The sequence below is a fragment of the Rhinatrema bivittatum genome, chromosome 8 (assembly GCF_901001135.1).
Source record: "Rhinatrema bivittatum chromosome 8, aRhiBiv1.1, whole genome shotgun sequence".
NCBI lineage: Eukaryota > Metazoa > Chordata > Amphibia > Gymnophiona > Rhinatrematidae > Rhinatrema > Rhinatrema bivittatum.
In genome coordinates this window covers 45,979,469-45,991,250 of record NC_042622.1, presented here as the reverse complement: position 1 = coordinate 45,991,250, position 11,782 = coordinate 45,979,469, and the positions used below count along the sequence as shown (strand labels likewise).

General features: G+C 44.0%; 1 protein-coding gene across 2 annotated transcripts; it reads right to left on the bottom strand.

The window, feature by feature from the left end:
• Positions 1-313: 313 nt before the first annotated feature.
• LOC115097283 (chemokine-like receptor 1) lies at positions 314-6,366 on the bottom strand. Of its 2 annotated transcripts, none has more exons than XM_029612962.1 (2): positions 6,291-6,366; positions 314-1,702 (listed from the first exon to the last, which is right to left on the bottom strand). In XM_029612962.1, the coding sequence occupies exon 2, from the start codon at positions 1,685-1,687 to the stop codon at positions 449-451; it is 1,239 nt and encodes a 412-aa protein (XP_029468822.1). In that variant the 5' UTR covers positions 1,688-1,702; positions 6,291-6,366; the 3' UTR covers positions 314-448. The 2 variants fall into 2 exon arrangements, with proteins under 2 accessions (XP_029468822.1, XP_029468821.1); XM_029612961.1 differs by lacking the exon at positions 6,291-6,366 and adding an exon at positions 4,667-4,903.
• Between the last annotated feature and the right edge of the window lie 5,416 nt (positions 6,367-11,782).

Below are 11,782 nucleotides of genomic sequence, written 5' to 3'. Positions count from 1 at the left end.
TCGCTCCGAAATCGGAGCGGCCTCAGAGGGAACTTTCCTTCCGCTCCCCCCACCTTCCCCTACCTAACCTGCCCCCCAGCTCTACCTAAAACCCCCCCTTACCTTTAACTTCTAAGTTGCGCCTGCCTCCGGGCAGGCGTAGGTTGCGCACGCCGGCCTATGGCTGGCCCGTGATCCCGGGCACAGCGACAAATGGCCACTGTGGCTGGAGGCTCCAGCCCTGCCCCCACCCCGCCCCCCTGGAGCGCCCTGCCCTGCCCACTCCCCGCCCCCTTTTTCAAGTCCCGGGACATAGGCGCATCCCAGGGCTTGCGCGCGTCACCGGGCCTATGCAAAATAGGCTCGGCGCGTGCCGGAGCGGATTCTCAGGGTTACGTGCGTACCTTAAACGCATAACCCTTTGAAAATCCGCCCCACAATGTAATATCTGTTCTGCCTGAGCATGGATTTACTTGGACTGTGAAGTCTTGGAGAGGCTTTGCCATATGCTATACCAGGACTTTCTAAATTCTCTTCTTACATTCTGACCAACCAGTACATAGAGGATGGGATTCAGGCAGCTGTTGAAACAGGAAACACTGACAACCAAAGGATTGACAATACTCAGGTTGTAAATCAGATGCAAGTCCATTTTACGAGCTGCTACCATGTAAATAATCAACACCACAGTTAATGGTGTCCAGGTGAGAAAGTATGCAGCCACCATGGACACAATGATCCTGTAGACTTTAGAGGATTTTGCTGAGTTCATACACTTGGACTGTTTCAAGTGAAGGCTCATAATGATGTTGGATGATAGGATAATGAGTAAGGGGATGAAGTAACTAACAAAGAGCAGTGGGATAATGATGAACTCTGTCAAAGACACCATATCATTCCAGTTATTAATCTCAGTACTGGTAATTTTGGCTTCAAATAGCTTTTGAATTTCCTCCTTCTTGCAATCCTGACGAAGCAGTATTTCTTCAGAATTAACTGGGTCATTCTTTTCACCCATTCTGTTGACATTGTGCTCGATTATTCCTACAGACACCATGCGATCTGGGAGATCTGCTAAAGTCTGTGATGACTTGCGTTTGGAAAAGACAGGAAAGAGGTTGCTGGTGTTGAATGGATTCTTCTGTTGGGAGCCCACAAGGCATAATGATGTATTGCCACTGTTTTCCAAGTAACCATAAAGAAAGACAGGAATGCTCAGTACCACTGTGATTATCCACAGCACCAAGCAAATGTGGAAAGAAAGGCGCCTGGACGCATATTTGCGATGCCAGAGAGGGATAACTACTGAGATACAGCGATCAATGGTCAGGGCTGTGAGGATAAAAATACTGACGTACATGTTGACGGTGGAAATGAAATAGAAGGATTTACAGCTGTATACCCCAAAGGGCCAGCTCCCCAGGTACCAGGAAATGACCGCAAATGGCAAGCACAACAGGAAAATAAAGTCAGCAACGGCCAGGTTTAAAACCCAAACGCCAGCTTTCACACCTTTCATTTTGAAGCCAACAATGCAGATAACGAGTGTGTTACCCACCAGCCCCACAGCAACAGTAATTATAGACAGGATAATGCTGGTGTATTCAAGAATCTCAGTGGCTCTGGTGTCCCTCTTCAGAATACCAGTCTCAGAGAAATTTCTCAAATCCCACAGGTAGTTGCATAGCTGCTCAGGATCTATCTCCATCTCTGATGCTCAGACCTTAAAGAAAATGCCATCAATTAGGTAAAATTCAAACAGATGTTAGAAAGCAAATATAACAACAGATGTGTGCATTTTTTTAAATTATTTTTATGGAAACTCAAATTGAAAGCAAAAGGGTCAGACTAAATGTTAATTTCATGTAGCGTTTGTCGATAATTTTCATTTGGCTTTTATCATTTGAATGGGGGTGGGGAGGGCAGGTGCGCTGTGATGTCATTGTCTCTGTGATATGCATTGTCTTTGGATATTTTGTATGCTGTCATATGTTGGTCCAATTAAAGTCAGAACAAACCAAGGGGAGCAGTGCAACGGCAAAATAATAAAGAAATAACAATATAGATACAAATGGTATAAATATATGCATAATGAAATAATAAAAATGAATCTACAGTTAAAGTGAAAAACTCCTTCATAAACTTTTAATACATACAATCACACTAAACGAACCAGCCCAACATTGTCATGTTTCGGTTCATGTCTGTATCAGGGGCTTGTAATTAAATCTGTCTTTTGACCATGATCACAGTCTTATAGATCTTCTGTCTGACTGAGAATATTCCTTCAAGACACTGCTTTCTGTCTCCAAGGCTCTATCCTCAGTCTGTCCTGTGGGTCTTAATTATGCAAAGGGCTACGCACACGGCCCCGAAAGGGGTAGAAGTTCCCTATAGAAAATGCACTGCCCTACCTTTGATTCGGCGCTTCAGACTTTTTGTACGAGCTTCGTTCCTGGGACTGCTCATAAGTGTGCTCTTGGTTCTATAGAGGAGACCTGCAGGCTCGCCCTGAAGCAGAGCCTGACTGCTCCTTACATTCTGATAATACAACATCCCCTTTTGGACAGCGACACTCGTTGTGCTTGGACTCTGGCATAATTGATAAGAGCCACGGGACAGACTGAGGATGCAGCCCTGGAGACGGGAAACAGTTTCTTGAAGGAATATCCTTACATGCATATGTTTATATGATTTTTATCTATATTGTTATTTATCCCTTTGTGGTTGCACCGTTCCCCTTGGCTCGTTATTGTTCACTTGTGGTGCCTGTGCCTTTTTATTTGTGACCAATAAATGCGATCACAGCAGGCAAAGTATCCAGATTGGAAACATACCAAAAGTAGTTTAAAAAAAGACAAAAACTCCATAAACCTAGGGGAAAAGATGCTTCAAGTTGTGTTTTGTAATATTTCTATAATACATTTATCACATTTTTACTAATAAATGACAATTTTTAACTCCATTTATCTAGGTAAAATGGATCAGATGAAGTAACTTGCCCCCTACCCAGCTAAGAACACATGGGACGTCTGTGGCTGGGGTAATTTTAACCAGATTAAAATGAGGCATTCCTGGGAGCAGGTTTAGGTAGGGAAGGAAAGCAGCACATGTGCTCACCATTTTCAAAGGTATGCATGATAAATAATGCACACACACACACACACACACACCCCCGTGGCCTGCCCTCACAAAGAACAGACGCAACGTATGCGACTGTGTTTAGCACACACTTGGGCCGATACAGTAAAATGCGTGGGAGAGCCAGAGCTCCAAGGCGAGCGCCTGCTCTCCTGACGCACGCCCAGGCCACTCTCCTGGGCACGCGATTTGCTATTCAAATGAGGGCCCGCGGTAATAAGGAGGTGCTAGGGACACTAGCGCGTCCCTAGCACCTCCTTATTGGCAGAAGCGGCGGCTGTCAGCGGGTTTGACAGCCGACGCTTAATTTTACCGGTGTCGGTTGTCGAACCCGCTGACAGCCACGGGTTCAGAAAATGGATGCCGGCAAAATTGAGCTTCCGTCTTCCAACCCGCGAGCTGCGGGCTGATTTTTTTTTTTTTTTTTTTTTACAATTTTTAAAAAATTTTTATTTTTGGGGCCTCTGACTTAATATCGCTATGATATTAAGTCGGAGGGTGTACAGAAAAGCAGTTTTTTTCTGCTTTTCTGTACACTTGCCCGGTGCTGGCAGGAGTTAATTTCTGAGAGTAAAATGGCTGCACATTTTACTCTCTGTATGGCGCGGGAATAACTACTAGGCCCATCAACATGCATTTACATCTTGCGGGCGCTATTAGTTTTGGGGGGGGGGGGGGGGGGTTGGCCGCGCGTTTTCCACACGCTATTACCTCTTACTGTATAAGGGGTATAAATAGCGCATCGAAAATGCGTGGCCAAACAGGGGCTAATGGTGCGCTTGGTCGAGCACACCATACTGCATCGGCCCGACTGTTTGCGGCTGCTCATTTACAAAAAAGAAACGACACGTATTACTTCCCTGTGATACCTGATGCAATGCACACAGGATAAAAGTGTCTGTGCATATTGCAAAGGTAGCCCCTGCTCCAATTCTGGGATAGGCATAAGAACTCACTGGAAGGGTCATAGACCATGGCCAGTCCTATGCCTGCCCGAGGTTCTTCCCACACTGTGTGTGTGTGTGTGTGTGGGGGAGGGGGGGGGGTGTGCAATAGGAGAAGAGTCTATGGCTCTTAGGGTCTCTCGCCTCTGGAGTTTTTCTGCACCTCAGTCCAGTTGCAGTCAAAAACACCACACTGCACACAGAGGCTGTTAAAAAAAATAAAAGTCTTTACTGGATACCGAGGGCAGGAAAACACACATGATACACCTATGGCTACAGTGCACCATGCAGCTCAGAAAAACAAAGTCCAAAGCACAAAAATAAAATAAATATTAATCATTCAGGTTAGCAAGATGTGGCATACCAATGTCAGGTAAGCTTCTGGGACAGGAACCCTGCTCTCTTGGCTCTCCCCTGCAGCTTTCTCCTTTTTTCTCTCAATTGTCTCTTTCTCTGGACCCAGCAGCTGGGTCTCTGGCTGATTCCTAATTTTCAGACAGCAGCTCTTCAGGGCCTTCCCTGGCTAGGTAGTTCTCTCTCTGAACTCCCACAAAAGACCACCCCCTCACTCCACTCTGTCTCATTGAAGCAGTCCTTCTTACCTGGACCGCCAGAAATGCGGCACTGCTCAGCATGCAACACTCTCAGGTGTCCCTCCAACACCCCAAGACGCTTCTTCCTTCCTTTGGAAAGCCTCAGCAGCCTTGACCTTGAGTCCTCTTAGGAGAGGAGCACTTCTTTGTCTCAGCACAGTCCCTCTCTGTTGAGACAGGCACTCACTTGGTCCTTTCCCAGTGGAGGGGGACAGGCCCCACCAGCCCTACCCTGTGAAGAGATGGTACCCTCAGACTGCGGACTGCAAACTGACTCCTTCAGACTGACCCTGCACTCCCTTGGGCACAGGAGTTTTATTCAACCTAAGACACCTCCCTCTGGGCAGTGTCAAATCCCTCTAAACACTGCCGTCTCCTTTGACATCACTACTGGCACACTAAGAAATGAGCCACCACTGCTGGATAAATAAATAATATTAAAGCGATTTCTGCTGACAATATCCTCTATATAAAATCACGGAACTATATTTATTTATTTATTTTGTGCTTTTATACACCGTTAATCTGTAATTCATTCTTAACGGTGTACAGAAAAATTAAAACATGGTCATAGAAATAGTAAATTACAAAATAAATTCTTCATAATATAAACAATAAAAACAGAAATAAATAACATTTAACAGAATCTGAACTTTAAAATATTTGATATAATAGCACAATAAAAAGAAATAAATAAAAGTACAAGAGATAAAACAATAAAATTAAACTTAAAAAAAAGCTAAAATAAAGGCTAATTGTCAAGAGCCTGTCATAGCTGCTAAATTAGGTGTTGTATGCTTTTTAAAGAACCAAGGGCCTCATTTTCTAAAGTATCACGCTAATGGGGGGCGGTCCTGCGCTAGCCGGCAGTGATCTCACCGCCGCGGTGCGATCGCTGCCGGTTTCGCACCCAATAGCGCCACCACAGAAGGTGTAGCTATTGGGCGCGAAATAGGATGCAAAAAGGCACCTACCTTTTCGCCGTCCGCGGCATCTTCACCGAGTCGGCCCCAGTGACGCCCCGACTCCTCCTCTTCCAGGGCCGACTCCGCCCCGATTTAGGTAGCGCAGGCGTGCGCTACCTTCGCAAGCTATTGCAGGCTTGCACTGTTAGCGCAAGCCTGCAATAGCTTTAGAAAATGAGGCCCCAAGTTTTCAAGGACCATCATATCTGCAGCATTTAACTTATATTAAAACAAATTCAATCACCTCTATTTATAATCATAGGTCCAATGTGCAGCATTTTTTGTTTCGTTTTTTTTTTTTTTTTAAATGCTCTAAAAATAGTTCATCTAATCAGAACAGTCTGTACTCCATACTTTTTCAAGATTGCTATTATATCAGTCAGAACAGTACAATATGGTGAATGGCATGCACACAAAGGAGATACTCGTGTATTTATTTATTTATTTATTTATGTAGGAATATTTGTTGGCTGCATAATCCAGTGATCATGGTGGCTCACAGTGTAACATCCACAGCTCAAACATAAAACATTTACATTACAATCATTAAAACTAGAAAAATAAAATTGTAAAACAATAAATATTCATAAGAGAGGAAAACGGTTATGTACAAATACAAGACAATTCAAATTACCCTACCCCCTTCCGTCTACAGCTGGAAATCTTACCTGAGTGCAGATTGCCATTCTTGACAATTAAGACTATGGTTTTTGGTCTTGCTGCACGCAGGCAGTGCCATCTTACAATGCCAACTAGCAATGAACAAGGTCAGATAAACCCTTTATTTTTTTACAGTCTTATCGTCCTTGAATCTTCCTTATACAATTACAGCATAATATCAGATGCAACATTAACAGTTAGAATTATCGTTACAAGGGGAAGACAGTAGATATGACAATTATCTTAAATTTGTTGTAATTTTTTTTTTTTTTTTGCAATGCAAACAAGATCAGTTTATTCCATCAGCTTGATTGCTGCTGAAGGAGCAGCCTCAGCTAGGTACAGCATTGAGCAACCACCTGGGGCACTTAGCCGAGGAAGGCACTACACTAGCCTCTTGAGTCACTGTCAGAAATCATGAGAGCAGGGCTGGTGCTTCCACTAGGCAAACTAGGCAATCGTCTAGAGCACCAAAATGTGATGGGGGGCAGCAGCAGAATCCCCCAGCAGGAGGCTCAGAGGGGGAGAGCCAGTACTGCCGAAGAAGGGAGAACTGTGCTGGAGCTGCCACCAATAGAGGGTGCATGACCGAAGGTCCACCTAGGGTGCCAAATACTCTTACACTGCCTCTGCAATGGGAATAGGGAGTGCCAAAAGCAAATCTAGTCCAGGGCGCCGTTTTATCCAGCATCTGCCCTAATTACTGAGGCAGGGACTTGCAACCTCATTATACACAGTTGGTATCTCTGGAGATGTTCAATAAATTATCCCGTGAAAACTGGGCACAGTGCTAGGCAACAATTTGTTGTAGCTTGCCCTTCTTAGAACTCAATAAATATCACTTAAAATAAAGACATTACAATCTGCTTATTCTACCCCCACTCCACCCTCTTTTTTCTCATCCTGTCTCCCTCCAGCCCATCTCATCTCTTATGTTCCATATTTTCTTGCTTTTCCCATATCTTCTCTTCCAGCTTGCACTGCCTCTTTTATCTCTTCTCATTCACCCTCCACCATCCAATACTTTTGTCCCACATTTCACCTGGTTTTTCCTTCCACACCTCTTTCCTTTCTTGTCTGAATATTCTAAAGTCTTGTTAATTGAATTTTATTAATTTCTTGCTATTAAGTTTATAAATAGCTTTTTTTCTAATGAAACACAAAGTGAGGTACAACAAATAAAATATAAGCAATAAATTATAATAAGAATTATTTAGAATAGAGAAAATATTGTATGTGATGAAAGTTGTTAGTGTAGCTGTGTTTAAAAAAAGGTTTGGACAAGTTCCTGGAGGAAAAGTCCATAAACCATTATTAAGGTGGAGTTGCAGATATCCACTGCTTATTCTTGGGATAAGCAGCTTGGAACCTATCTACCTCTTGGGAACCTGCCAGGTACTTGTGGCCTGGATTGGCTACTATTGGAAACAGGATACTGGGCTTGATGGACCCTTGGTCTGATCCAGTATGGCATATCTTATGTTCTTATGTTCTAACGGATAAACTATATCACAGGGCTTCCCAAACGTTTAGCCAGTATGACCCCACTTTAGCACTTGAAAATTCACACGACTCCAGAGGACAACCACACCTAATTAGCAGGTGTATAGTTCACCTCCAACAATCCCTCCATTCACCATTCCTGCACTCCAACTGATGCCCTCTCTCAACCTCCATCCCCCTCCAGAGGGCCTCTCAACCTCTGCCCCTCCAGCTGATCCTCTCTTTCATCCCCCAGTTCCTCTCCCCTTCCCAGCCTAGCCTCTCGCTCACCCACCCCAGCTTTTTACATCTTCCCCACTGAACCTTTCTCACCTCCACGCCATTTTTGTAACCCCAATTGATATGTCATCCCCTTCCTCTCTCTTTTCTCACATACCCCACCCCCAGTTGATACTCTTACCCCTAGTTCCTCTTTTGCATCCTCCTCTCACCTTCCACAGCCAATCCCTCTCCCACTGATCCAACCCTCAAACCCTTCCTGTATCTGATCCCTCCCTTCAAACAGCCCCCATCCAAACATCCCCTAGACTAGGATCAGCAGCAACATTTTCCTTTGGGCCTCAGGCGATAAGTGGATGACAACTAGTGGGAAGAGAGGGCAGGCTGACGACAGGCACAACATTTTTCTCTTAGGTAAGTTCAGCGATGGGAGAGGATAGAGAAGAAGTGACAACCTGCACAGACCTGTGCACACTCTGCCCACTCTTCCCCAATGGCTGGTCCAATGCCTGATGTTAATCTGCAACTGGCAGCAGCATTAGTAATGAAAGTCAGCACAGGATCTGTGAGCCAGTAAAAGCTCACAGGCCCTGCAGTGGCCCCAGTTCCTCCTCACACATGGCTTCCTGTTAATGTGGAAACTCAAGCGAGGGTGGGACCATTGCAGGACCTGAGAGAGCATGCTAGCTCAAAGATCCCATGTTGATTTCCACTACTTCTGCTGCTGGTGATATCCGGAGAGGACTACCCTTTGATACATTTGTGACCCCAGCTGGAGGTTTTGTGACCTCATTTAGGGTCCCGACCCACAGTTTGGGAAGCTCTGAATTATAAGCAACATAGAATAAGAATCTGCATGTTTTTACATACATAATTGCTAAAACAGACTAGTAGAACAACACTCTTAAGAGCCACTGAATAACATTAAAAGCCTGTCTAAATAGCCAGATTTTGACATTTTACGTGATTTTGTCAAATATGCTGGGGTAGAAGGGGGAGTACTATGACTGAGATAAACTTCTCTGCCCATAGCATTGCAATCCGTCCTTTATTATAAGGAATAGCCCATATTTTGATTAAAAGAAAAAGGCTATCCATTTGCATTCAGCATGGAAATTGACCCTTATATTTCAGCTACAGTGTTGGCAAATCTAGTGTACATACATTCACAGGAACCATGGGGGTTGGCGGGCTAGCTGTATGCATGAAAGAGAAACTGCCAGGTGCTGCAGCTCTGTTATGCTTCGACTCCTGAGGAAGGGAGGAGTTAGCAATCTGTTATGAATCAGCTCCTGAGGAGAGAGGAGTCAGCAAACTGTTATGATCTACTCCTCAAGAAGGGAGGAGTTAGCAATCTGTAATGAATCTGCTCCTGTGGAAGGAGTTAGCAATCTGATATGCTCAGCTCCTGTAGAGGAAGTAGTAAACAATCTGTTAGGGTTTAGACTGCGGAGTAGCAATCTGTTATGAATCTGTTGCTGAAGATTCCTGATGGAGAAGGAGTAGCAATCTGTACCAGTGGAGTGCTTGAAGAGAGCACTCAGCTGTTGAGGAATGTAGATAGGTGGATCCGTGGGCCGATGGCAGATGACTGCACCTCCAGGAAGATATCCTGAGAGGGACCACCGGCTAGGCTTGAGAATGGAGACAGACACAGATAATTCTTGTATTTAGTTAGTAGAACCACCAGAGGTGGCAGTAGAGAGCTGATATGCCCGGCAGGGCTGAAGTTCCTCAGGTACTGGAACAACGATCCCAGGGTTGCTGAGCTGTAGAGAAACTATAGATAGTGAGTAGATAGGGTATGCTGTGTTCATAGCCAGAACTAGATGACAAAACTCACATAAGGTCTCAAGGAAGCTCAAGTGTTGGAATGGTTTAGGCCCTTGAGGAGCGAGTACCTGGTTCCAGGGAAAGCTCTGAGAGAGCAATGGTAACTCACAATTGTTTGTAGCAGCGATAGCTTCCAAGTAGTAGAGAATCTTCAGAGTGTCCAGGAACATGGGCCCTCGAGGAGCGAGTACCGGTTCCTATCTGTAATCTGAAAGTAAAGAAAAAGAGCGAGGCCCCCGAGGAGCGGGTACTCCTGGTAAGTCCGAGGAGGCAGAGTAGCTTGGGAGTAAAGCCGAAGCAATCCCCCTTCCTAACTCGATTCGTTAGCGAATACTGAGACCTTTTATATTGGAAGCAGATGATGTCATCTCAGGGGGACACCCCCGAGGTTCGCGCCCTTGCTGGTACATCAATCGGAGCGCGTGCGCACGCGCCCTAAGTCATCAGGAACATGGCATATCCGTAACGTCGTGCTGGTCCAGGGACGCCAGAGGGAGAAGGCAAGAAGACGCCGCAGCAGCTAACCATCCATCAGGCCCGGAGGGAGTCTCCACAGAGGTAAAGAGGGCGGAGTGAGGGTGTCGAGCAGCGAAGGACGCAACAAGCTCTAAATTCAGTAGGTGCGTGCTTGGGAAAAAATATTATTTTGTGTCATTTTTTGACTTTGTGTCATTTTCATCTCATGTTGCTTTAGAGTTTAAGCATGTGCTAAAACCATTTAGCATGTGGCAAATGTTTTTCATATATGATAAATGGTCTTAGCTCGTGCTAAAACCTAAAAGTGATACAAAACAAACTTTTTAAAATTTGTTTGAAAATGACATGAAATGACACAACCCATCTCAGTGTTTCCATGTAGTTTTTTGGTTTTTTTTCAAATGACTGCACACCCTTAGAATTCTGTCAGTGGGTGGGTGAGTGGGGTAAGGAAGAAGAGATGCAATTGCAGAGGGAAGACGAGATACAGAACAGACAGGAAAGGTGGCTTAGCTAAGGTAGGCTTAAGTCTCTCTTAACCCCATTCACTCTCTTCCCTTCCTTGCAAAAATTATTGAATCAGTTATCTTAAAACAACTTACAGATTACTTAGATACACACTCCATTCTCGATCAATACCAATTTGGATTCAGACCAAATCATAGCACAGAAATGCTCCTGTTATCAAGCACTGACATCATTCAATGCTTGATAACAGGAGCATGCTAGCTCCTGCTATCAAGCTTCGACCATGGTACATCTTACATCTCAGTCTTCTTAGAACTATCAGTGGCATTTGCTACTGTGAATCATGAAATATTAATTCATAGACTTGCCAACATAGGAATCTCAGGTACAGTACAATTATGGTTCAAATCCTTCCTCCATAATAGAACTCAGCAAATATATATAAATCGTACATTCTCTTCCTCTACAAACAGGAGTACCACAAGGATCTGCCCTTTCAGCTGCTCTTTTCAACATGTACCTTATTCCACTTTGTCAACTACTTTCTACTTTAGGTGTCACTTATCGAATATAAGCAGCTGATGTTCAATTTTTTCCCCATATGTACAAATTGGAATTCTACTGCTCAATTTCTAAATCTTTGTCTCTCCTCAATTAGTATACAGCTGACTCATAATAAACTCAGTCTCAACCTCACAAAAACAGAAATCACAATACTGGGCCATTCTCAATTTAACGATGCTCCAAAAAGCTTCACCTATGAGAATATAGCTATACCAATTTCAAACAATATTCGTAATCTTGGTATTATATTGGACCCAAAGTTAGACTGAAATCTCACATTAAAACTGTTGTAAAGTCCTCATTTTACAAATTATGATTACTAAGACACACATTAAACCATTATTAGATCTGTCTGATTTTTGTACCATACTCCAATCACTAATATTAACAAACATTGATTATTGCAACTCTCTCTATGAAGGACTACCATTAACCA

Coding starts and splice junctions, on each gene's coding strand:
- LOC115097283 (XM_029612962.1), bottom strand. CDS start 1,687: ATGGAGATAGATCCTGAGCAGCTATGCAACTACCTGTGGGATTTGAGA.